Source organism: Oratosquilla oratoria, chromosome 29 (genome assembly GCF_046742065.1).
Source record: "Oratosquilla oratoria isolate Oo_2021 chromosome 29, ASM4674206v1, whole genome shotgun sequence".
In the NCBI taxonomy this organism is placed as follows: Eukaryota; Metazoa; Arthropoda; class Malacostraca; order Stomatopoda; family Squillidae; genus Oratosquilla; species Oratosquilla oratoria.
Window position 1 is genome coordinate 9,383,043 of NC_134805.1, and position 26,679 is coordinate 9,409,721.

The 26,679-nt window shown below is 40.4% G+C and overlaps 1 protein-coding gene across 6 annotated transcripts in view; it reads left to right on the forward strand.

Moving 5' to 3' along the window:
* Klp31E (kinesin-like protein 31E) overlaps positions 1–26,679 on the forward strand; it is a 433,444-nt gene that overhangs the window by 360,567 nt on the left and 46,198 nt on the right. For 5 of the 6 annotated variants that reach the window (XR_012967722.1, XR_012967726.1, XR_012967725.1 and 2 more), the window contains exons 4-16: positions 4,686–4,910; positions 7,278–7,424; positions 7,934–8,042; positions 8,296–8,498; positions 9,075–9,261; positions 9,951–10,127; positions 11,518–11,754; positions 20,910–20,942; positions 22,290–22,462; positions 23,580–23,798; positions 24,691–24,928; positions 25,781–25,913; positions 26,251–26,446. Coding sequence is in view for 1 of the 6 variants with exons in the window: in XM_076211681.1 (XP_076067796.1) it covers positions 4,686–4,910; positions 7,278–7,424; positions 7,934–8,042; positions 8,296–8,498; positions 9,075–9,261; positions 9,951–10,127; positions 11,518–11,754; positions 20,910–20,942; positions 22,290–22,462; positions 23,580–23,798; positions 24,691–24,928; positions 25,781–25,913; positions 26,251–26,446 (2,277 nt within the window). In the remaining 5 variants the exon portion in view is untranslated. The remainder of the gene's footprint in view (positions 1–4,685; positions 4,911–7,277; positions 7,425–7,933; positions 8,043–8,295; positions 8,499–9,074; positions 9,262–9,950; positions 10,128–11,517; positions 11,755–20,909; positions 20,943–22,289; positions 22,463–23,579; positions 23,799–24,690; positions 24,929–25,780; positions 25,914–26,250; positions 26,447–26,679) is intronic. The other variant, XR_012967724.1, reaches the window with a different exon arrangement.

Below are 26,679 nucleotides of genomic sequence, written 5' to 3' on the forward strand. Positions count from 1 at the left end.
CAGCAGCATCGGCGTCTTCGGCCTCAGGAAGCGGCCAAGGAGAGCGCGAGGAGGAGGAAGAAAGAGGAGGAAGGAGGAAGGAGGAGGAAGAAGAAAGAGGAGCAAGAAAGAGGATGAAGGAGGAGGAAGAAGAAGAAGGAGGAGGAGGAGGAGGAAGAAGAAAGAAGAGGAAGGAGGAAGAAAAAGGAGAAAGGGATGAAGAAGGAGAAGGAAGGAAAAGGAGGAGGGGAAGGAAGAAGGATGAGGAGGAAAAGTAAAGAGGAAGAAGAAATGTAAAGGAGGAGGAGGAAGAATAAGGAAGAAGAAGAAAGAGGAAGGAGGAGGAGGAGGAGGCCGAAGAAGGCCGGGAGATATAGGGAGCGATAAGGAAGAGTCTGCGAAACAAAGGAGCTGCTGGACCGAAGGGGTTGGGCCCGTAGGTAGGGGGTGATTATGGGATATCTCTCTCTCTCTCTCTCTCTCTTTTTTCTCTCTCTCCCTCTCCCTCTCTCGCTCTCTCTTTTCCTCTCCCTCCCTCTCCCTCTCCCACTCCCTTTTTCTGTGTGTGTGTGTGTGTGTGTGTGTGTGTGTGTGTGTGTGTGTGTGTGTGTGTTGGTAGGTGGGTGGGTGGGTGTTTGTTTATATCTGAAACGAATAAAAATATCAAGAAAGTAGAGAGAGAGAGAGAGAAGAAGAAGGATAAGGAGGTTGGAAGTGGTGAAGATGGTGATGGTCCAAAGGGGGGAGGGGGAAGGGGGGAGGGGAAGTGATGACTAGAACCCTCTTGGAGATTCCGTTTGAAGTGCGGGAAAAGTGCCCATTCTCTCTCTCTCTCTCTCTCTCTCCTTCCTTTTAACAACGGAGTACAGAGTCAGAAACTGTAGGAAAATAATGATTTATAAGCAAACAGTTTTCAATAAAGTCTCTTCGTAGGATGAAATATACGATTTTTGAAACTCGAATATACGTTTTTCTTAAAGAAATGATGAGGAAACCTATCTCTTTTAAGCCTCCATTACCCGCCCGCCCTTTTTCTTGTTTGTAGTGAAAGTATTCGTTCATCGACCCCCAAGATGTAGTCGTTAAACGCTTGTGTGTGTGTGTGGGGGTGAGGGCTGGAGTACCTAGGGGGGGGGGGTTGTCCCGAATGAACCCCCCACCCCCAAAAGTAGTTGAGTAGAATTAAGAAGCGACAGCCAAAGTATATTTATGCCTATTTATTTTATTTTATTTTTTATGTTTATTCAAGACTTGTTGACGCCACTGTCAGAGAATGAGATAAGATGGACAGACAATCTGTATACTTCGACCACTGTCTGTGGTCTTCTTCATCATTCTGCTAAAGAGGACCACAGATAGTGGTCGAAATATACAGATTTTCTGTCCATCTTATCTCATTCTCCGACAGTGTGTAAGTCTTATTTTACAAATGTGCTGCTACATTAAACCTTCCTTACATTTACTTATTTATTTATCTATTTGTCTTTATATATTTCATCTATTCACCATCTCTATTGATCGTTTGATTTGTCTGTTTATTTATTTCTATTTATTTTTGTGCCCCCCCGGGCTGAAGAGGTCGAGTGTGTTATGTCGAACTGCAAGACGAAAGTGAATCTGTCTCTTGGAAGTCGACCCGTAGTGCTTCCTGGAAACTGGAAGGAGAATGGCTGGAAGCCAGATATGCCACCAGGAAGCTACGGCCATTCCGGAATTATCTTCCGGACTGTCGCAAGGCTGAGGTCCGGGAGAGTGCCATCTCCGCAAACCTAAAAAAAAAAAAAAAAAAAAATGATAATTAAATAAAAACATATAAATAAAATAAAATAATAACTAAGTAAAATAAAGTAAATAGATAAATAGATAAGATAATAATAATTGATGATAATAATAATAATAAATTAATCAACACGCCACAAGAAGCTGCGTCCTCATTGTCGGTTACTTGGGGGTTGCGGGTCTACAACATGCCTGAGCCAGCAGATTGATTGGTCCAGCAGCAGCTCGAACCTCGGGGGGGGGGGCGCCTGACGATTTATTTCATCTCTATGGCGGCCCGCTTATGATACATATTTCTTCTGTCAAAGCGATCTGCTATGAAATCCTTTGACACAGGCGTTAGATAAATGACGAAAATTTGTTTTCGGGGCCTAGTTATTCTTAAAGGTTGAGTCCAGGAGTATCTGGGAGTCGTGTCTCTATTGTTTCGGATAATGTCATGGACCGATCGGTCCACCGGCGCTTCTATCCTTGTTTGTACCGAAGCGGTGGTCTCCAGACACAAGTCTTCGGCGCCAAAACGTTTCCCTCCAAGAGGAAGAGGAGGAGTAGGAGGAGGAGGCGGCGGAGGAGGAGGTGTAAGAGGAGGAGGAGAAGGAGATGTAGGAGGAAGAAGAGGAGGAGGAAGAAGAGTAGGAGGAGAAGGAGGGGGAGGCGGCGGAGGAGGAGAAGGTGTAGAAGGAAGAGGGGGAGGAGGAGGAGAAGGAGGTGTAGGATGAAGAAGAGGAGGAGGAGGAAGAGGAGGGCGGGGCATGTCTCTTGTGGATGATTGACCGTTGGCTTCTCATATGGGAGCCTCGTCCTCGGCAGTTGCCAGGGGGAAGAGGGAGGGGGGGGGTGTTCAGTGGCGGGGGGGGGAGAGGGGGGAGGGGCACGAGTACAAAGGGTGAAACCGTTTTTAGACAAAATAATGGGAAAAAAGGGGAAAAATGTGAGATGGAGTCGTTTGATGTTTTTCGTTCTGCATTCGAGCGAGTTCGGAGAGTTGTCGGCGGCGTTGGGGATGTGTCATGTCGGTCTCCAGTATCCAGATCCTCACTGGACAGATGGATGTGACGCGTTTCGGATGTCGTCGTTCGATAACCAGCGCTTCCTTCCATGGCTGGGGACGTTATCGCTATATTATTTATTAAATTTTTTTTTATTTGTTTATTTTTTATTTTATTATTTTTTTTTTTGAGAGGGGGGTTGTTATCCAAGAACGCTGCGTGACTCTACTCCGGAGGGGTGAAATCAAAATGCCTCAATGTCCTATTGCATAAAACGTGTAGTCGGCACCCCATATGGCGTGTATATTTATGTATGTTTGTATGTATATATATAAATGTATGCATGGAACAATATACATAATTATATTTTTGTATTTTGAAGATAATATTCTTACTTGTGTATAGAATGTTATGGTTCGACATTACTTTGCTTATACAAGTGTAACTTTATTTGCTATTTGTGATTATAATTCTCATGCAATAGCTATCACGCACGTGTATTTTTTTATTTTTATTTATCTATTTATTCATTTATTATTTTGTTTATTTTATAAATATATTTATTCATTGTTTATTTACTCGTTTATTTTTTTTGAAAAATGCATAACGTCAGGTGACGACGTTAATTCAGCGATCTGAGGGGTCTTGCCTATGGCTGAAATTCAATTATCACTACACTATGAGCCAGTACTCCAGCTCTGGTGGGCAAGGAATTGAACATGTGCGTGTGTGTGTGTGTGTGTGTGTGTGTGTGTGTGTGTGTATGTATGTATGTGTTTACCTAGTTGTATTTACCTAGATGTATTATACGGGAAAGGGAGCTATGCTCGTGGTGACCCGTTTTTGTATCTCGCATGATCGTTTGTTTTTAAATTGTTGTATTGTGTTTGCACACACTATTTCTTCATCCAATTTGTTCCATATATCTACCACTCTGTGTGGGAAGCTGTTCTTTTTCAGGTCTCTTCTGTAGTTATCCTTTTTGAGTTTCATTGCATGTCCTCTTGTTTTTCCTTTGTCCCGCTTTAATAAGTCCTCTCTATCAAGACATTCTTTTCCTTTCATAATTCTGTAGATGTGCGTGTGTGTGCGTGCGTGTAAGGTCACAGCATTACCTACAAATCGGGCCATATACGAGCTCTAAGCTCTCAGCCTGGAGGGTAATAGCAGTAGATCACGAGTCCAGCACGTGATCCAAGACAGTGTCGTATCACACCAGGTCGGGTACAGTTGCCTCCACTTGTAAGTAGCCACGGAGTCTGACGTCTTTCGGGAAGCTGTGGGAGGCGTGACTTTAGATCGTAGATCTACGACATGAAAAAGTAATTTACGACCTCGCAAAGCTTTCTAGAAGGTGCCAGACGCTGTAGTACTTAGGAGTGAACTTAATGGTACATTATTTAAACGACTTCCTGGAATTTTGTTCACAGTAGTATTAAAAATGTTTCACTACACCAGGAAAAAAGGACAGTGTATATATATATATATATATATATATATATATATATATATATATATATATATATATATATATATATATATATATATATATATATACATATGTATTACACACATGTGGCTATAGAAATTAGTCACGTTTATTACAGGACTCCTTGTTAAATACTGTTACTATACATTGCATTGATTTAAACAGTTGACCTCGGAATTGATGGAGTTCACTTCAATGGACGTGGGTTCCACACCATCAGCAACGTATTCCCGATTTCATATTTTTCTTGTGCTCACAAACTGCAGTTCATTGAAAGACTGACGTAAATTGAACCGTTTTTCTTTCCGCCCCCTAAGTTTAATTTGCCCCGACGCGGAAAAATATTAGACGCTCATTTATGATTTCTTGTCCATTAAATGGATTGGAAATTTAGTTTTGATTTGTTTTTTTCACCCCGTAAATTGATTAATTATTTTTTATTTCGACAGCGTGGCGGCAAGAGCGGCATCCGAATCCACGAGGACGCCGGCGGAGGCATTTACGTGACTGGAATCACGACCAGGAACCTTTCCAACGTGGAGGAAACCCTGGACTGTCTCCGGTCCGGCGCCCTCTCCCGGACCACGGGGTCGACCAACATGAACGCCCAGTCCTCCAGGTCGCACGCCATCTTCACCCTCCTCATCAAGCAGCAGCGCGTCGCCCAGTTCCAGGTGAGTTCGCAGAGTTCGGAGACTCTTCGAAGTACGCGTCGTGAGATTTTACTTCATCGAGATCGGAGGATCTTCGAAGTACGCTTCGTGAGATTTTCTTCGTCGAGATCGGAGGATCTTCGAACTCTTCGAAGAACGGGTCGCGACTCGGTCCTGGGTCGTGAGGTTTTCTTCGCAGAGATCGGAGAATCTTCGAACTCTTCGAAGAACGGGTCGCGACTCGGTCCTGGGTCGTAAGGTTTTCTTCTTGTGTGGCCGCGTTGCGAGGAGATATGTAAATGATAATGCAGTAATTATCATTATCGTCATCACCATGTGTGTGTGTGTGTGTGTGTGTGTGTGTGTGTGTGTGTGTGTGTGTGTGTGTGAGTGACACCAAACCACTGTTGCACATTTCAGTCTGGGGCGAATCAAGTTTTTTTCGTGACATCTTAACATCATCCATGCCATGAAATGTCACTCGTATTCATTAGCAATTTATGTCTCTCCCGTTTTCCTGTTTATGATTTTTGGCGACAGATGATATGATTAAAATAGCTACATCCTTTTCAGTCTTTGCTTTTTTCATGATTATTTAATCTTCCATGTTATAATCCCCTGGTGGTCTATTTTTCATTTGGATTTTTTTACGAGTTTATCTTTCTTCGTAATGAATTTCATCTTTCACATCTGGCTCCATTCATAAATTGTATGTAATTCGTGTAGCAATTCATAATCTTATTTAGATTTAAATCCTTTCGTGGTCTTCACATCATCAGCAAATAGGTTTGCGTAGCTACCAGCCATTCACCACATTGATGCATACCAAGAGCGTTACTGGCGCCAGTACTGATCCCTGTGGTACTCCACTAGTCCCTCCTCCCCACTTTTCATCGCTTCTGTCATCCAGGAAATCCTTTACCTATTCCAATGTGCTTCTTTTAAGTCCTACGTCTTCCAACCTCCGTATTAATCTTTTGTGTGGCACTTTGTTGCCTTTTCCAGGTCCAGCTATACACAATCCACCCAACCCTTCTTCATTCGCGTTCGTGTATAAATCACGGTCACGTCTAAAATGCTCATACCGGAGTAAGAAAGGTACAAGATCTGTACAATGAACAAGACAGTAAAAATTAGATAATTAGATCAAATAAAACCAAATCAAACTGGGTGGTCGTAATGGAAATAGCTTGAAGAACACCTTTTTTTTTATTGTGTGTGTGGGGGGGAGGGGGTTTAGTCGGACCAAGATGCTGTGGAGTGTTTTGCTGTGGGTTGGAAGACGGGGGGGGGGGGTGAGAGAAGTAAGAGGAGGTGGCAGCATGGGAAGAGGAAGTGGAGGAAGAGGAGGAGGAGTAGGAGGCAGAGAAGGATCGAGGAAATGATTAACAAAGAGGAGGAGAAAGGATCCTTCACACGAAAATATTCCCTTTGAGCTCGAAAAGTGAGCTTGCCGCCGCCAACGGAAGATGCGGCAGCTCGTGGGAGACCCAGCTGCTGCTGCAGCTGCTGCTCCAACCCACAGCAAAACACTCCACAGCAGCTTGGTCCGACTAAACCCCCTCTCTTCCCACTCCTCTTCCTTCTTTCACGCCTCCTCCTCCTCCTCCTCTTCTTCCTCCTTCCACGCCTACTCCTCTTCCTCCTCCCATGCCCCTTCCTCCTCCTCTTCTTCCTTTTCCTTTACCTCCTTTTCCTCTGTCTATTCGTCTTTCTCCTCTTCCTATTTCTCTTCTTCCTCCTCTTCTACTTCCTGTCCTCCTCTTCTACTTCCTGTCCTCCTCTACTTCCTGTCCTCTTTCTCCTCCTTGTCTTCATCTCCTTTTTCTTTCTCTTCCTTTCTCTTTCTCTTCTTCCCCTCCTCGTCCCCTTCATCTTCCTTCTCCTCTTCATCTTCCTCTTCCTCCTGTTCCTCCTCCTCCTCCTTGTATTCCATCTTCTGCTACCGTAAGTCTTTACTTTTTTCAATTTTACCTTATTCCCTTACACTGTTGTTACCTCCTTGAAGCTTACCAAGTAGAAAACCTGCAGCCCCACGGTATCCGGCAACGTTCCTTGGGCTCTCCTACAATTCTCTCTGGGAAGAAACTTTAGACTGTTTTCTGTAGTCACTAGCCGATAGTAGTAGGAGATCAGTCGCCGGTTGTCAACTCTCCATATGTGGAAAAATGTAAGAAATAGTTAAAGTTGATAGAGATCTTGGGGTCCGGCCCAGAGATCGAGTGCCAGGCCCTCGAGGCTGCACCTCCTGATGGGTTTTGCAGGATCACAACGAAGTACTCTATGTTGGGTCCACCTGAATCCCTTCTACAGCATTTGTGTCTGTAGATACACTTTTCCTCGGAACCTCTTCAGTTCTGACTCTGTTCTTTGCCGCCTTTCCCACAGGACCCGGATAACCCGGAGGACGTGCCCGAGTTCGAGACGCTGACGGCCAAGTTCCACTTCGTCGATCTGGCGGGATCGGAGCGGCTCAAGAGGACTGGAGCCACCGGGGAGAGAGCTCGTGAAGGCATCTCCATCAACTGTGGTTTGGTAAGTGCCTGACCGGTTCCCATGTTACCGGCAGCTGGTTGGGGTGTAGTGGATACCAGGTAAAGCCAGCTGGTGAATCACATGGTAGAAGCAAGTGACTGGGTGTTGTGAGTAGTTGTAAACAGCTGGTGACGATGCAGATACGTCTCAATTGGAGAATAGTCTTTGAAGGCAGGAACTTTATCGCTTGTAGCCTCAGAGGAGCAGAGCCTCTAGTATGGGGAACTAGTGATAGCCACCAGCCAGACCCTTGTACAAGGTGCAGCAAGAGGAAGTGCTAGTTTTGACGTCACTGGTGGCTGTCCTAGCACATAAGACAAAAATTATTTCATTGGCTGCTAACAAATACTGGGGTTAGATTAGATTTAGAAGAGAATGGAATTAAGTGACTGTACAACTAACATTTGCCTTGTAGAATATTATCGATATTTGTAATGTGTATATAAGTTTTATTTGTGTCACAGGTAAAACCAAAGAGTGAAATTAAACTGTACCTTCTTTCATTACAGCTGGCCTTAGGGAATGTAATTTCTGCTCTCGGAGATATTAGCAAGAAGGGGTGTCATGTACCCTACAGAGACTCCAAACTCACAAGACTTCTTCAGGATTCTCTTGGAGGTAATTGGTGAAGAGCTGAAGTATGTTTGTTTTTCTGTTGGAGGTTGTGTAAGGTACATGTGGAATATAATCCAGCACCACCCAATATTCACACATTGTAAATAACTGTACTGTACAATACTTCTTTTCTAGTGAATATTTCACTCATCCTTGGGGCTGTTGCCAAACGTCTTGAGATTGGTATCTAATTTTGATAGTGTTACTTAATTAATGATAGACTACTTATGAGGCCACTATAATTTCCTTCCACTAGGAAACAGCCGGACATTGATGATTGCCTGTGTTTCTCCAAGTGACACAGACTTCATGGAAACTCTGAATACACTCAAATATGCCAACAGAGCTCGTAATATTAAGAATCGTGTCACGGTCAACCAGGACAAGACCAGTAAGGTCTTGGCACTCCTTCGCCAAGAGATACAACAGCTGCAGGTTGAATTAATGGAATATAAGCAGGTAAGGAGATTTAGATGTCTTAGGTTCAAAGCTGTAATCAAGAGTCAATAAACGGACCCACCAGCTCAAGGTGGCTGAGCAGGTTAGGACATCGTTACTTGTGGTGAAGGTCAAGGGGATGGCAGTTCAAATCCTGCCACTGGCGAAGTTGAACCAAGGTCATGATTCATTAAATTCCACTCTACAAAGTCCTCTGTAAGGGGCACTTTCCTAGCCTTCTGATGGGAGGAGTTTGTGAGGTTAAACTATATCAATCAATCAATTATCAATCAGGCTCAGAGTTAAGAGGAAAGGAATTAGAAAGAAAATAATAGATGGTTGAGATGAGAATGATGTAGTAATGAGGATAAGCCAAAATATTCTATATATTTGATGACAAAGCAAGTTAGAGGGTCACATGTGATGAAATAATGTATGTCCGAGGCACTGTATGGCTATATAACTGAGAATATGAATAGTCATACATCAGTAATTCTGGAAAATTTCATTTGAGTAATACTGTACATGGCTATTTAAAGATACAAGATAAAGAAGACTTACCACACCCATTGATACTGTAATGATGTCCTTTTCCAGGGTAAACGCATTATGGGGGAGGATGGCTCGGAAGCCGTCAACGACATGTTCCATGAAAATCAGATGTTGACGAGTGAAGCAAATAACCTACGTACTCGCGTGAAGGCCCTGCAAGAAACTATCGATGTACTCACGACCAAGAACACGCAACTACTCGCAGAGAAGGCAGCAGGACAGTGGCTCAGTGGTGAGATATAACACTGAATGTCCTTTTTTATGATCAGCTGTTGTTTAGGGGGTCTCGGATCTAATTTAATCTATCGCCATTGCTCACTTGTTAAAAGCTAGTGGAACATGGGAATTTTAAACAAATTGTGAGCAACCTGTAAAGCAGTGGTTCCCAACCGGTGTGCCACGGCACCCAAGGGTGCCGTGAGATCAACTGAGGGTGCCGCCAAAATTCAGAGCAAAAATAATTTTTGTATTACCGACTCTCTCTGTCATTTATTTTTGTTCATTAAAGTAGCATCAGTGTAAAGATGAGTATTTTCACATTATCCAGGGACAAAATTTTGTTACACTGATGTTGAATCAACAAAATACTGACGAACTAGAATTTAGATTTTCTAATAAGGGTGCCGGGGATTTCTGGAAAGCTTGGCAAGGGGGCCTCAAGCCAGAAAAAGTTGGGAACCACTGATGTAAAGGATCATTACTAGATATCATCAAGTTTTGAGTCACAGTACAGTTTGGGGAACTTTATGATACAATAAATGTTAAATTAATAGAAAAATCTTTAAACAGCTGGTGAGAATTCGGACATGACCTCAGTGATCCAGGGCTACTTGAAGGAGACTGAGGAGCTAAGTGACAGTACAGTTTGGGGAACTTTATGATACAATGAATGTTAAATTAATGAAAAATATCTTTAAACAGCTGGTGAGGATTCGGACATGACCTCAGTGATCCAGGGCTACTTGAAGGAGATTGAAGAGCTAAGAGCAAAGTTGTGTGAAAGTGAGCATCTGTGTCAGCAGCTGCGGAAACAGGTCAACAACAGGACCAACGTCCCAGCCAGGTTGTCCATGTCACCGTTACATGTTCCTATGACAGGTAATATGAATATTTTTTTTATTGTTTTTCACTTTGTTCAGGAGGTGCTCAGATAAGAGGGAGGGTGGAGGGGTGTGGAGTGTATTCAGGGATAGAATGGGTGGAAGGAAATGATTTTATGCCTTTCCCTTTTTGGCTACCCCCCTTGTAAGGGGGAAAAAGCCTTGGTATATTTATGTATGTATGTACTTTGTTCAAGACAGTTGACAAGTGAAAAGGGAAGTTTTCATGCCTTTAGATGATAGCTGACAGACGTAGTGACACGTTGTATCGTAAAATATAGGAATAGGTATTAGCTTATGAAAGTTATTCTTAGTGCAGTACCTTACCTTTTGATGTTTTATGATAGCTAACAAAGACATAGAATGACCTTGTTCATGCTGTTTGGATTGGGTAAGGCTGAATACCTCCATTGTTGAAGCAAATTAAATATAACTTAAATTTGATTAACTTGATATGTTACAGATGAATAATCAGTCTACATATAAATATATCAGAGGGGAACTATGTCGTGACACATAGGTAAGATGAAAAAATCCCACTGTTGGAGAGAGTGAACGGACAAAGAATAGAATTAACCATATATTTCGACCACTCTCTGTGGTCATCTTCAGCAGACATGACCTTGTCTGCTGAAGAGGACCACAGAGAGTCGTCGAAATATAAGGTTAATTCTATTCTTTGTCTGTTTGCTTTCTCCAACAGTGGGATTTTTTCATATAGATATATATCAAAAAGTTTTTTCACCTATGAAAAGGGATGGCCAATAACAATGATAATAATTCATTGTTACTTTATGTTTCACTGATTGGAGGGCCAATGGGTCCTCTGCAAGAGAGGACTGAGGACTGGAGTAATGGATTGATTGACAGGGAAAATGCTTGATATGCTTAACATTTCTTCTAATACCAGGATTATTTGTACTTTATAATTGTACATATTTACTTTTATAATATTTAAGTGCGTAGCAGTAACGGTCAAGATAAGAGGGAGGGAAGAGGGTAAAGGGGAGTGGAGTATGTAGGGGATGGAATGGGTGGGAGTGGTTTCTATGCTTTTTCTTTTGGCTACCTCCTGTGTAAGGGGGGAAAAAGCCTTTAGTATATGTATATATGTATGTCTTACTGTGTCTTGCGACACTGCTTCTGACCCAGGGCAGTGGACAGGATGCAGGGATGACTTGTCATCCAGGAGGTGCCAAGATAAGAGGGAGGGAGGAGGGTGGAGGGGAGTGGAATATATAGGAAATAGAATGGGTGGGAGTGTTTTCTATTCCTTTTTCGTTTTGGTTACCCCCCATGTAGGGGGAAAAAGCCTTTGGTATATGTATGTATGTATGTATATGTACTTCCTTTTGGTAAACTCTTGATCCTTTCATTGTTCTTACCAGGTTCCATGATTGGTAACATGATGGGTGGTATGCAGGACAGCACCCAGAGTTTTGCCGAGCTCATTGAGGAAGCCAAGAGGGATCTCGGAAAAGATCTCAAAGCTTTTGAAAGGAAGAAAACTGTGTCAGGGGGAAGTGGGTCAGCAGATGAAGAGGACAACAATGAGGAGAATGAAGAGGAGCCACAAGAACAGGAAGAAGTAGAAGAAAGTTCAGATGAAAGTGCAGAGGACAAAGGTGAGGATGAGAGATGTAAAAGATGTATTAATTAATTGAAACTTGCAGAAATGACATGTAGCAGAACATACTTTTTTGAGTGTGGTGCTATACAAATACATATCCATTCCAAGTACAAATGATGAGTTTTATTTGTTTATTTTTATTTTAATTAATTCATTTTATTTTATTTCTATTTTATATAGTTTTCTTAGTTCAATTGTTTTTATTGTATGAAGATGGCAGTGCTTGTAGTAAAGCATTACATCTTGGTAGAAACTTTTTAGTACAAACAAGAAAGCCAAGATTATTTGAGGTAATTATTGTTATAATCCCATGGTTTCTTTTGAATTCTTTTTCCTTTTTCTTCACTTTTCTTTTTCTTCTTTCTGATGTGTGTGAAAGGGAACGAAATGCATTTATAGTTCCACTATATAAGGGAGAAGACTAAGTATGAAATGTTGTAGATTTAGAGGGATTGGTCTTCTGGGTGTAGTCAATAAAGTGTATAGGAGGGTGTTACAAGGATTACAAAAGATGGAAGGAGTAATTGGTGAGGAGCAGTGTGGGTTTAGGAGAGGGAGAGTGTGTGTAGATTTTTTTTTTCAAGACATATGCAAAAAGTTTTTGGCAAACAGTAAGGATCTTTATGTGGGCTGTCATAGATTTAGAGGTTTATAATAGGGTGTACAGAGAAGTGTTTTTGGGTGTTTTGTAGATGTATCAGGTAGAAAAGGTTTTTTGGTATATGTAATAGAGTTTGTGTCAGAGTTGGGAATGGAGAGATTGAATGGTTTGAGTTAGGTTATATTACCATGGTTGTTCAGTGTATACCATGCAAAATTTTGGGGCAGGAGAGTGAGGGTGGAGGGAAATGTAAAGTGAGCCAATTGTTTATGGCTAAGTCTGAGAATAGACTGAAACAGGGGTGGAGTTTGGGTGTGTGAAAGGAGGAAGCTGAAAATAAATGTGGGCAAAAGTAAGGTATGTACAGGGAGTGATAATAGTGGGTTTGAGGTGAGTTTAGAGGGTGAAAGGCTAGAAATGCTTAAAGAAGCATGGTAGTTGTTACACGGATGGATAGAGTTAGAGATGTGGAGGTGTGGCAAAGAGGAGGGATGGAAGAGAGCCATCAGACAAGGTAGATCAAAGAGTGCCGAGATGGTTGGGGCACATGGAGAGAACGGGTGAAGAAAGACTAGAAGAAAATGAGTGTGGGAAGCAGAAGTGAATGGACTGAATTTCAGAGGAAGACAAAGAATGAAATGAGTGGATAAGATGAAGGGGGCAAGGAAGTGAGTCTGCAAAAGATGGGTAAATGGACAAAGAGATGATGTGACCCAAAAGGAAGCTCTTCATGTCTGCTCCATAAATGATTTTGAATTAATGAGGTCCTGCGATGTGAACACTTTCTCGCTACAGAGGACTGGGTTGACCCTTCATTCATGAGGTGCTGAGATGGGACAGTGAATGGTGTTGGATGAGTGTGGTGTAGGCATATGCTTTGACTTGGCTACCCCTTTATAGGAGGGAAAAGGCTTTTTGGTGTCCATATATTAATTTTCTTTCTTTTTATTTATTTGTATTTATTTATTTATTTATTTTTTGTCCTTATTTTCTGTTATAGATTTGTAAATTGGGTGAAAATGAAGATATACTTGTTTACTTTTAGAGTGATCTTCATTCCTGCCTGACCAGGTGAAATGGAAATATCAGTTCAAGAAGTGAAATTAGACCTCTTACTTACCTAATTATAATAAACAGGGTAGGAGCTATGCTCATGGGCTCACATCCCTATATCCCCAGCCACTGATGTGGGCAGAAGCAGTGTATATCGTCACCCTCGTAAAGAAGTTGCCTAAGTAATTTTTCGTCAATGTCTGGATTTTTTTTTTTTTTTTTTTTTTTCTAAATCAAAAATTTTCATTGCTCCTTGTGGTACAATTCCCAATGTTTTATTTAGTGTCTGAGTAGGTTAGAACTCCGTTAGGAGGAACATTACATACATTTATAAAATAGATTTTTTTTTTTCGATTTCCTGAAAATTGGACAGATGACTTAGGCACTTTCTTTATGGGGCTGATGATATATCAAAAGGGTCTTTCCTACTTATAAGGGGGGGTTGGCCAAATCTAAACATACACTGACCCAACTCCCACCCACACTTGTCCAAAGAATCATTCATTGTCACTCCCATCATTTCGTGAATGGAAGGGCATTCCGATCTCCTGTCCTCGGTCAGAGGCAATGCAGCAAGGCACAGCACTTCCACAGCTGGGCCCAAAAGCCAAAACTGATTTAACCCAATTGCTTCATTACATGGCAACTCCCTATCCCTGTCCACTCAAGGTGATGCAGAGCAAACGACCCTTTCAGGCTAAGTCATTCACTCATCCTTTTACAACAAATTTTCACCCGCACCTAGTCTCCCTTCTACACTTGTTTTGCTAGTCTTTCTCCACTTGTTCTGTCCATATTCCCAAACTATCCCAGTATTCTGTAATAAACCCAATCTGCTAGCTGTCTACCCCAGTCGTTATTGTTGTTGTTGTTCCCTAGACTGTCTGTCCGAGCAGTCCCGTCTCCCCAAGGAATGCCACGGCCAGGACGGGATTTTCCCACAAATCCTTTATGGAGTGTATGTTATGTTGTTTGTGTGTGTGATTGCGTATAATGCATCCATGACATGTTGAATAGTATGGGATGAAGTGTTACATCCTGGGCATTTGTCCACAATGCAGTCATCCCGTCTCTTCTGGTAGCTTAGAAGTCTACTCCAGTTCTCCATCTTAGCTCCAGGGCTGAATCCTGTTTCTAGAAGTCCACCTGAAAAAAACTTTTTAGATATTGTACTCGGGTCTATGGTGCAAATATGAGGAATAAGAAAAAAAATCAGTATGCCAGAGTTCACTGTAGTAGTATTTACCTAGTTATTTACCTAGTTGTATTTTACGGGACAGGAGCTATGCTCGTTGTGACCCGTTTTCGTATCTCTCCACGTCCAGTTTAGTTTTGAACTCGTGTATAGTTCTGGCATTTACTGTTTCACTGTTCAGTCTTTTCACTTGTACAAGGGGGTTGGTTGAGTCAGACCATACACCTGCCCCTACATATCTCACATACATCCTAAAACCCATACACTGGCCCTCCCGCCGTAGCACCTCATGGATAGAGGTCATCCCAGTTCCGCTACCACACTGCTTGAGACAGAGGCAATGCAGAAAGGCTCAGCATTTCAACAGTGAATAGTAAATGGAGTTTAACTTAGGTATGTTTATATATGATAAGACATATGAGGAGAGACTGGAAAGGTGGGACTACCCACATTGGAGATGTGAAGAGAGAAATGATATTTACAACAGAGAAAGAAATAGAAGAGATGGACAGAGTGGAACTGTTAGTATGGGATAAAAGAACAAATAAGTCATACATACATATAACAAGGGCTTGTTCCCCCCCTTACAAGGGAGGTAGCCTAAGTCAAAAGGCATAATTCCATTCCCACTCTAATCCAATAGGTCATAGATGGCTTAAAAGATGGTGGGAAGCATAGCTTTTGACTTAGAAGACAAAGTTTGATAAACAGAGTCATAGGGACGAGACCCCATGAGCATAACTACAACCTTGTATACTCGAGTAAATACGATTGAATAAATACTCATAGCCAGAGGTCAGAAGCGCAAGCGAGTTGTTTGAAAAACTCTTGGTTCAGATCCTGTATCAGGCTACTATGGTACATACATATACCAAGGGCTTTTTTCCCCTTACAAGGGAGGTAGCCAAAAAACAAGGCACAAAAACCACTCCCACCCATTCCGTCCCCACTTACTCCACTCCCATCCATGGGAGCCACTATAGCGAATCAAAGAATCAGTCTACCTTTTCATACACCTTAAAGTGTCATGATAGGAATCTGCTTGGAATAGAATAGGCATTGCAGTTGATTCCAGGCTTGTTCATGAGCATGAGGAGGATGGAGTGAGAGGCAGGATATCCAAACATGGATGTTAATCTCACAGCACCATGACCTAGTAAGCATTGATGTATGTTGTGTAGTTTCAAGATTTATTGACATACAGTACTACCTCTCATTAACGGACATTAATTAGCTGTGGTTGCGGTGTTTTTGTTGTGTTTTCTGTGTTTTTGGTGCTGTTGTTTGGTGCTGTGCCATCACTATGCCACCCAAAAATCACTCCAAATGAACGGATTATTCACATCAACGGACACCGTTACCCCCCTATTAGTCCATTAATGAAAGGTAGTACTGTATTTTCACATGAATTTTTTTTTTTTTTTTTTTTTTTGCTTTTTTTTTTCAAGCTAAATCTATTTAATTAAAACTTTTACATCTTGACCATCCTGATTAGTGTATGGACTGGTGAAGGGATTTGAGGATGAACTTGTGATTAGAAACATGATTTTAAAAACATTAGAATGTGGGTGCTTTAGTATTTAGTGAATTTAATATTGCTTATCTATGTATATTTCTGCATGCTGAATTGTATCAGATAACAGCATTTTATGTCTGGAAGAATTGTATAAACTTTTGACATTACCATTTATATCCAGTTGATAGTGTAGCTATATCTGTTACTTCATAGAGAATTATAGGAAATCCTTGAAATGTCCTTGAATATTGAAATGCATTTTATGCCCAGTAGGAAGTTATATGATGTATATTTGATTTCTAACTACTGTAGGGACATTACACATGTCAGGGCTTGACATTAAGTTTGAAGCATTCCTATGCTCTAAGCGTATTTCTTTCTTAATTTGTTTTTCATGTTTAATCCCAATGCATCACATGTGCTCACTGGTAACAAGTAAGATCAAAGTCATAATGTTCATGTGAATCCACTGTAACACATCGGGAAGCATTTGTCCATAACCTGTTAGTGGCCCTGTAGTGTAGATGCAATGGCATTCTCAAGTTTTAAGAAATTTTTAGTGATCTGTTTGTTGTTGGAAGTGGAGAGTTGTAATTTAAATATTTCTCAAGTATGTGCTTTTGCTTTGGACTTCATCTAAGGTAGAGCCCTATGCTAGGTTAAACATTACATGTATAAACAGGAAAACTTAAAATACTTTCAGAGTCTTTTATGAAAAAACTTGGATGAAAATTATGATATGAAATTTAGGATTGTAAACAGTAATTTGCTGAATATTTCGGCTTTGAGCACAAAATTGGATGCATATTTGAAAATTCTTTGTTTATGAACTATCTAAAGGTTTGGACATATTCATGGTTAGATAGTAAGGCATGGTCAAATGTAAAGTTACAAGCACCTGATATGATAGAAACACTTGGCAATTTGCTGTATTGAACATACCAACTTGTAACAATGTATGCCAGACGACGTATGCTTGGTCACTGTTGAGGAGATGGCACTTAGCACATGCAGGAACAACACCTAGCCAAATAGCCATGTGCAAGTGGTCAAATGCAAAGAACATGCACTTAGACATATGCAGATATGCCAAGCACTTCAAAAAACAGTAAAATTGATCAAAAGTAAACCTTGTCCATGTCAGACAACTGTTATTGGTTTTGTACAACAGCAGCAACCTTAATGTCAAGCCCAGTGAAACCCACACATAACCTTTACCGTCATTGCTACACATTAACCATATTTTTAATCACTACCTTTTTCCAACCTTTTAAATTTTCTAGAATACCTCTTGATAATGAACTCCATTCTGTACTGTTCCTTATCACCCCATAGTATTCCTTGATCAAAATGTACATTTACAATTGCCAGACAATTTGAAACTAGATCATGTGGTTGGTAATTTAGTAAGATTAGCTCCTTAAGGATATATATTTATGTAAGGTATGATCCCAAGTAATGAAAACAGGAACCCATTTTAACTTGGTTAAAAAAAAAAAAAAAAATGGGGAGAATTATGTACAAGTTAGTGGTAAGTTTTCACATGTATTATAACCCCCAACCCCACCCCCAAACTGGGGTATTGATGACCTGGTTAACAAGCTGTCTATAGGGACTGTTTTTGTAGCACTTCTACAAACCAGAGCTACACGTGTGTCCGTATTATTTTAAAATCCATACTCCTAAAGGAATGCTGATACTTTCATGTCACCGGTGTTCCTACTTTATCAAGTCCCCTTGAACCTATTCTTTACCACTTAATGATTCTACTTCTTCCTGATCCCTCTGTGTTGGGAAGAGTGAAATGCCAATGTGGCCCTATACATGTCATAGAAGGTGATTGGTGACAAGAGACTCCTTGCTCTGTATTTTTTTCCAATGGAAACTCCAGGAGAATTAGGAGTGTAGGGGAGAAGGACTCCAACCAGAACCCTAGTAACTGGGTCATTAAATGTGTAAGGATGTGGTACAAATAAGAGTAAAAGGAAAGAGATTGGTAGTTTTTTTGAAAGAAGAAGGATGTGTTAGCATTGAGTGAAACTTGATTGAAAGGAAAGGGAGAGTTAAATTTTGAGTGTGTGGTAGGTATGGTGGGTCTCACAAGTAGTGAGTGGGTGAAGGAGGAAAGACTGGCACTGCTGGTAAGCAATTAAATAGGTAAGTGCATGGTGGAGTGGAGAGAAATGTCTTCAAGGATGACATTGAGGAAGATAGAATGGGAGGGGACAAGGAGAATGAGGGGACAGAGAGTGGGGTCACCGATTTAATGAAGCGGCCTTGCTGTGGATGTGCTGTGTCTTGCAACACTGCTTCTTACCCAGAGTAGTGGGTGAGATGCAGTGATGACCCGTCATCCAGGAGGTGCCAAGATAAGAGGAAGGTAAGGGGTTGGATGGAAGTAGAGTATGTTGGGGATAGAATGAATGGGAGTAGTTTTTATGCCTTTGTGTTTTGGCTACCTCCTTTGTAAGGGGGAAAAGGCCTTTGGTATATGGAGCAAGTGTGTTACTGAGTGGATGCTGCGAGATAGGAAACGTGGAAGAGGGAGACCAGACAGAAGGTGGAGAGATGATATTGAGAAGTTTGCAGGAGTGACATGGCAGAGGATGGCGCGGTCGTGTAAATCATGGAATACTATGAAGGAGGCCTTTGTTCAGCAGTGGACTCAGGATGGCTGATTTGATTGATGTGTGTGTAGAATGGGAGGTGCAGGTCTTGTGAGTGCATGTGGTTCTGGTAGTGAGGTTAAGAGGAAAGGGAGGATTCTTGGATTTATTCAAATATGGTGGTGTTATGGGATCTCAAGCTAGAGAAGGAAATAAGCCAGTGGAAGGTGTAGTAGGAATATAGTGACTGGAGATAGTAGTGAATGTAGTATCAGAATAGAACAGGAACATGGTATTGATTAATTATAATAGATTTAATAAAGAAATAGACCAGCTGAGACCAAAAATAGTTAATAGTTGAAGACAGGGTAAGGAATGAATTTAATAAACAAGTAAAAAAAATTTCAATAACATAAAAGAATTTAAGGCAAAGTTTCACACATGGTGATAGAGATAGGGGTACCCATGAACATATCTCTATCTCTGTATACCCTGTATTAGGTAAATATAATTTCCACAGACAGAGGTCTAGCTAGCCTGGAGCCTAACAGGATCTGTGGCCATCATATCATCACAAATACCCAAATAAAAAACAGAAGTACATACATACATAATATATACATATATCAAAGGCTTTTTTCCCCCTTACATGGGAGGTAGCCAAAAGACAAGGCATAGAAACCACTCCCACTCATTACATCCCCGACATACTCCACTCCCCTCTACCCTCTTCCCTCCCTCTTATCTTGGCACCTCCTGGATGACAGGTGATCCCTGCATCTTGTCCACTGCCAGAAGAAAATAAAACAAACATTTCACTAAAGCAGACTCTTATGCAGCTATACACCAACACAGGTTGGCAGTACAATAGGTATGGCCTTTCTGCCAAGCTGTTTCACATATCATTATGCACATATATTAAAGTGGGACAGAAGAAAAACAAGAGGACATGAAAAGAAACTCAAAAAGGATAGTTATAGAAGAAATCTGAAAAAGAATAGTTTTCCACACAGAGTGATAGATGTCTGGAACAAATTGGACAAAAAAATAGAATGTGCAAAAACCATACAAGAATTTAAGAACAAACTAGATGCTGAGAGATACAAAGATGGGTCATTAAGAGCATAGCTCCCTTCCTGTATAATAGAACTAGGTAAATACATACAGATTAATGAGCACTGGCAGCACACAGACATGAACATATCTGAAGGAGTAAGAACCTGGTGGAAGTCTGGGTGGGTGCACAATTTCTTCCCATATCTGGTGTCATAAGTCATTAACACCAAAGAAAAAACCACTGCAGCAGCACCAGCATTAACACCAACACTAAACCTGACACCAACATTAAACTTGATACCAAATCAAAACCTGACTCCAAACCCGACATCAAACTTGACACTAAACCCACCAAACCCGACACCAAACCCGACACCAAACCTGACACCAAACCCGACACCAACCCGACACCAACCCGACACCAACCCTGACACCAACCCCGACACCAACCCCAACACAAACCCCGACACCCAGTACGACACCAACTACAACACTAACCACAACACCAGCCTTACTCTATATCCCACCCCACTTACTGTCACTTAGCACTAGTCCACCTTTCTCCATATTTCCTGGTTTCATACAGTTCCACCTGGTGCCATTCTACTCTGCCTGACTCCAGGAAACCCTGCTCCAGGTTTTCTCTTGTGACTGCATGCCACCTTGCCCATCTCTATCTACCTTGCTCTGCAGTAACCTTTATCATTGCATTAAATCATGTCAACTTACTTAGTATTATTTCATCTCTCTAAAGTACATAATCTTAAACTATGCTGCCTCATTAGTAACCCTTTCCTTGCAGTCTAGTTATGAGTCTCCAATTTACTTCCATCTTGTTTTTCGTTACATTTTTTGTAAACAACCCTTCTGACACAGTTCATATCATTCATGTACTTGATGTAATAAGCTAGTGGGTTCCATAATAGGTGGAACTCTTCTCTCAAAATTAATCCATTAACTGTGTGCAGTATAGACATTGTTTTGGTAACTGACCTCTGCTGTATAAGGTTGTTTTTGCCTAAACCCAACTGCATTAACCATTAAGGTAAGCTGTATAATATTCCAAGTTTGCTACAAAGCGTAGTACTCTAGCTTGTTCTCATTCTTCCCATTAACTGTGCAGACGATGAGGATGATTCTGATTATGAGGAGCGAGGTAATGCCACTGTGATTCCATTTGCAGACAAATCCGTTTTTTTAGCAACTTGTGCATGAATCTTTTTGTTGATTTTCCATGCAGTCCCATTGCAAGATCACTGAAGTTAATAAAACCAAACATAGCATTGAGCAGTTACAGTCTTCATTCAAATTGATAATTCCTAATTACTATATATGAAGTAGTCCATCAGTGTTAAGTAATTTGTGTAACATATACTTTCTCCTATTCCTACCATTCCAATTTAGTCTTGCATAAAGTGAATTGCTTAGGGACTGCATCTTATATTGATCCATTGTCAGTTTATCACCAGAGCACAGTAAATATGGCTTATTTTGCATGAATTTTTTTATAATGAAAGTCATATTGTAGTTAAGTGAATTGTTCAGCATCTAAAGAACTAGTATGTTTTTATCGTTGAGAGTTGAATAAGAAGTGGAGAGAAACTTGTAAACAAGTGAAAATGTTATAGATACAGGTGGTTACAGATTTTAAGCAATTACAAAGTATTACTTCTTAAGTGTAGTGATTAATTTTAGTCAGATTTTAAGAGTGTTGATTTTTTTTTCATAGGAATATAAAGTATACAATTAAGTAAAATTTTTGAGAGTAATTTACAGGTTTGAAACATTGACTGATTAGCTTATTTTTCTTCTTTTTTTCTCTTTGTACATGTGCATGCAAATTCTTGAATTGTATATATAAATTAGTTTCTGCTTCAACTGCACAGCACTGTGTGCCTTTAGAGCTAAGGAAAGTCCAGGTCCAAAATTGTTACATTTATTACAATGTCTGTATTATTCAGATACCCATTAATGATACTGAAACAGTGGTAGTGAAATTTATATTCTGTTGGTTGTTAACCTCTTGAATAAGAGTCAAATATTCATGTGCATGTCAGGTTGCCTGATGTACGATGATACATCAATACACGCATTACAATTGATAAAGTTACTGCTGTTATACTGACTCTTTCACCCTGAATGAATATAATGTCACAGAAAACATGATCAAGCCTGTTCACAAAATATGGAGATCACTTGACTACAGTTACAAAATAGATATAATCAGGAAACTGATGCCAGCATCCTTGTATACCCTACTCTTGGCTCATGATCCATACATGGATGTCAATATATTCAAGAGGTTGATAGGTTAAATAGTTAGAGAAGTTTGAGTAGAGATTTGACTTGGACAACTACAGCTCTGAAGGCCTGTCATTGTCATTGTATCATCTTTGTGTAATATGTAGGAGACCAGTCATGTGATTGATAGTTGTGGATCTTAAAAAAAAGAAAGGCTTTTGTAGACACAGAATGGTTATTCTAAACACTTCATATTTTACAGAAAATTATAATGAAGAATTAGCAGATCTCACGAGTGAGATCTCAATCAAGCAGAAGTTGATTGAGGGCCTTGAGCAAAGTCAGCGAAGATTAGAGATTATGAGACATCAGTATGAAGAAAAACTTAATGTCCTCATGAACCGTATCAAGGCCACACAGGAAGAGAGGGATAAGGCAAGTGGAAATTTTTATTTTGCACCTGAAACAAATTTGTTTAGATAACTGTTTTCTATATTCAATGTAATGTGTGGAAACTTAACCAAATGTGTTCATGAAAGGTAGGAAATGGCTAGTCATAGGAAAAGGAAACACCTGGCTAAGGAGGAACAGTTATGACAGGAATGTTGGTTTTTGCAGGAAGGAATTAGGATATTAAAGGCTGTAGTTTGAATCATGTTAGGAACACATGGATCCCTTTGTGACCATTGTGATGATAGTTACTACCATGAGTTTCATTGTAAATGTGCAGCACCACAGTAATCAGCAGTGGTCCATGGGGGTTCTGGGAAGAAACTGGACTGTTGTTTGGGCTTCATTAGTGTGAGACATTTTTCATGTCACGGGCTTGTAGTACAGTATGTGGTGGGGAGCATTCACCAGTTGTCAGCTGCCTTATCATCTCGATATAGGGTCATCCCTGACCCCTGCCATGCCACTCAGGTTGAAGACAATGCAGTGAGACATAGTGTGTCCACAGCAGGTTAGCTCTACTGCTCCATTATATACTGGCCCCCTCCTTGTTGACTTGAAATAATTCACAGAGTAGACAAGAAGAATTTTTAGATGAAATGAGTAACATCATTGTATACTGAATTATGAGTGTCATGGGAGGGATTGTTTTAAGTGAATAGTAAAGCAGAATTTAAGTTATTTGTAGATAACCTGGTGGAAACTGATACAGATTAGAGGTAGGGAAGTTACAAAACACATTGATTAATTTATTTGTAGCCTCAGGGTCTACCCTGAAGAAACTATACAAGATCTAGAAACCCAGCCATGGCCACTAAATAGATTCATAGATCTCATTGTGAGAATCCATAGCCCAATATAGGGACCAAGTATTAGCCAATACGGGTGTTCATTGGACAGAACTTGTGGAAAAGAAATAGTGATATTTTTGGTAGCATGAACTGTTGCTATGGAAGAGCAACATAGTTTGTTTGTGAAGCCAGGGAGCTGGTTTAGTATGAGATGGTATATGGAGATGTCTGATCAATATATATTGATGAAAAAATTGTATAAAAATAATTTGGAACAAATCTGCATATTTCATGGCTCTGTGTACTTGCAGGTCCTTGCAAACATCAAGCAGAGCACAGGTGGCGATGACAAGGTGAAATCTGTCAAGCAAGAATATGAAAGACGAATTACAAACATGCAACAGGAGCTGAAGAAGCTGCAGTCGGCACAGAAGGAGCATGCAAAACTAATGCGGGAGCGAACTCAGCATGAACGTCAGCTTCGAACGCTCAAATCTGATTTGGCAGAGATGAAGAAGAACAAAGTTCGGGTAAGTAGGACACTTGGGACAATTCTGATTAGAGCTGCCATGGAATGTTTTTATTTTATTTTTTATTTGTACATACATATATTTGTTTTTGTTTTGTTATCATTTGTCTGTTTGATTCTCATTTATTATTAGTTATATGTCAATTTATTATTATTTACTATTTATTTGTTTATTTATTATTTGACTATACTTATGCATTTATTTATATATTTTATTTGTTATTTACATTATTAGCTTTTATTTATTCATTTATTATTATTATTACAAATTTTTTTTTTCATCCAACCTAAATATGGACCAAAAGGTCTCCTGTTGGTATGCTCCGCCTTTGTAATCCTTTGTAATACCAATGGCTTTTTCCCCCTTACAAGGGAGGTAGCCAAAGTCAAAGGCATAAATCCACTCCCACCCATTTCATCCCCACACACTCCACTCCTATTCACCACCCCTCCCTCCCTCCCTCTTTTCTTGGTTTTTCCTGGATGACTGGTCATTCCTGCATCTTGCCCATTGCTCTGGGTCAGAAGCAGTGAAGCAAGACACAGCACATCCACAGCAAGGCTGCTTCATTTAATCAGTGACCCCCCCCCTCCATCCCCTCAAGCAGAAAAAGAGAAGATGGGGAAATACCCCATTTTGTTTATACAAGACCTATTACATGTATTGTCTTGCTCTTGCATGAATTTGTTGAATTTTGAACGTTCATATAGTAGATCTAGATGTATTATTTGGTCCTAATACATTTTATTTATGTGAAGGAAGATGTTGACTGTATATATGTGCCTTTTGACTTGACTACCTCCCATGTAAGAGGGATAAAGCCTATGGTACACAGATAGATTCTTTCCTCAGTCACTACATTTCTGTAATCTCATTTTCCTATTTATTCCAGTTAATGAACAAAATGAAAGACGAGTCTAAAGCAGCCAAACAACAGGATATGAGACGAAGTAGAGAAATTGCCCAACTAAGGAAGGAGTCTCGGAAACAGGAGAATTATATCAAAACCTTAGAAGCTGAGAACCGTCTCAAGAACCAGGTGCTCAAAAGAAAGACAGAAGAACTGGCAGTGCTGAAGAAGGTGCCCAAGAGGGGGCTAAGCAGCAGAGCTGCAGGCAGACTGATAAGGAGTAAGTGTGTTTGACGTAAGAAGTTGTAGAATAGGAGGTCAAGGTTTTAACCTCTTCACTCCGGGGCACATCAAACATCTGGCATAATTAACTGCCCGACGTGCGATGTTGCGTCATAATAATCGCATGATAAAAAATAAAGTCAGTGCTCAATCGTTCGTTCTCTTTCACCCGTGTATTTTGATAACCATAGAAAATTGATGAAGCCAGTTTAGAGAGAATGGAGATTACGTAGGTATGACTACAATAAATATAATCAAGATGCCGACGTCGGCATCATCGAGTACCCACTTGCTCCTCATGCCACCTACGTAGGCCCGGAGTGAAGGGGTTAAAGACAGAAATGATAATATGTTCTTAAAAGGGGAAATACTTTTTATACTCGAGTAACGTAGATGTCGTAGCACATGAGTAAGATAAAATTTAAACCAACTCTCGGAGAAAGATAAGCTGAGATACAGAGTAAACCGTATATTTCGACCACTAGCTGTGGTCCTCTTCAGCAGTTAATTGGGGAAAGAATCTGTTCTTGTAACTGCTGAAGAGGACCACAGTTAGTGGTCGAAATATATGGTTTACACTGTATCTCAGCTTATCTTTCTCAAAGAGTGGGTTTAAGTTTTATTGTTATACTCATATTGGATACCTTGAGTTTCACTGATTGGAGTCCTACAACCCCACACCAGCTCAGCATTTATTGCCAGGCCCCCCTTTAATAGTTCTCTCTAGGAAGTGAAGTTGAACTGTTGTCTGTGATTTTTTATTTTTTTTCAAAATGTTCTAATATTCTTTCCTTTCATGTAAAATCTTGTTTACTGTATTTCAATGAATATATTTATCTTTGGTCAACAGAAGCAGGGGTACAGCAGCCTACAGCATTCTCGCCAAAAGTGGCCAAAACCAAATGGCAGAACTTGGAACAGTCTATCAACAAGGTGGCCTACAACAAACAGACTGTCAGTAGCATGGAGAGGGACATGGACAGGTTGAGTGTTTTTAACTCTTGAAAAGTTTGTCAAAATTTTCTTGTATCATCCTTTATTTATAATGCTATTTGACCTTCCGAGTGTTTTTAACTCTTGAAAAGTTTGTCGAACTTTCCTTGTATCGTCCTTTATTTATAATGCATGTTTGACTTTCCAAGTGTTTTCAACTCTTGAAAAGTTTGTCAAACTTTCCTTGTATTGTCCTTTATAATGCATATTTGACCTTCCGAGTGTTTTTAACTCTTGAAAAGTTTGTCAAAGTTTCCTTGTATTGTCATTTATTTATAATGCATATTTGACTTCCTCGTCCTTAGTCTCTCCTCTACCATCCTACAGATGGCTTAAGGAGCGTGAGAGCTTAGGTCGGCAGCTTGAGCGAGTTATGCGTCGAAGGGAACGAATAGATCCAGCAGACATGACAACTTACAATGACCTGAATGACCAGGTTGAGGCGCTTAAAGCCAACATTGACTACATCCATGAGAACCTGAAGGAGTGCCAAGAGAATATTATGAGCATGGAAGAAAGCAAGGTATAGTGATGGGGCACACGTGCATAGAAGTTGAATATTTACCTAGTTGTATTGTACGGGAAGGGAGCTATGCTTGTAGAGACCCGTCTTTGTATCTGTCAGCATCAAGCTTGTGCTTAAATTCCTGTAACAGAGCAGTGCTAATTAATCTTGTGCCTGAAGTTTATTCCTTAGTTGAATTACTTAGTTTGGTATTAGGAGACCCACAGCTCCAAGGTAACTGGCAGCAGCCA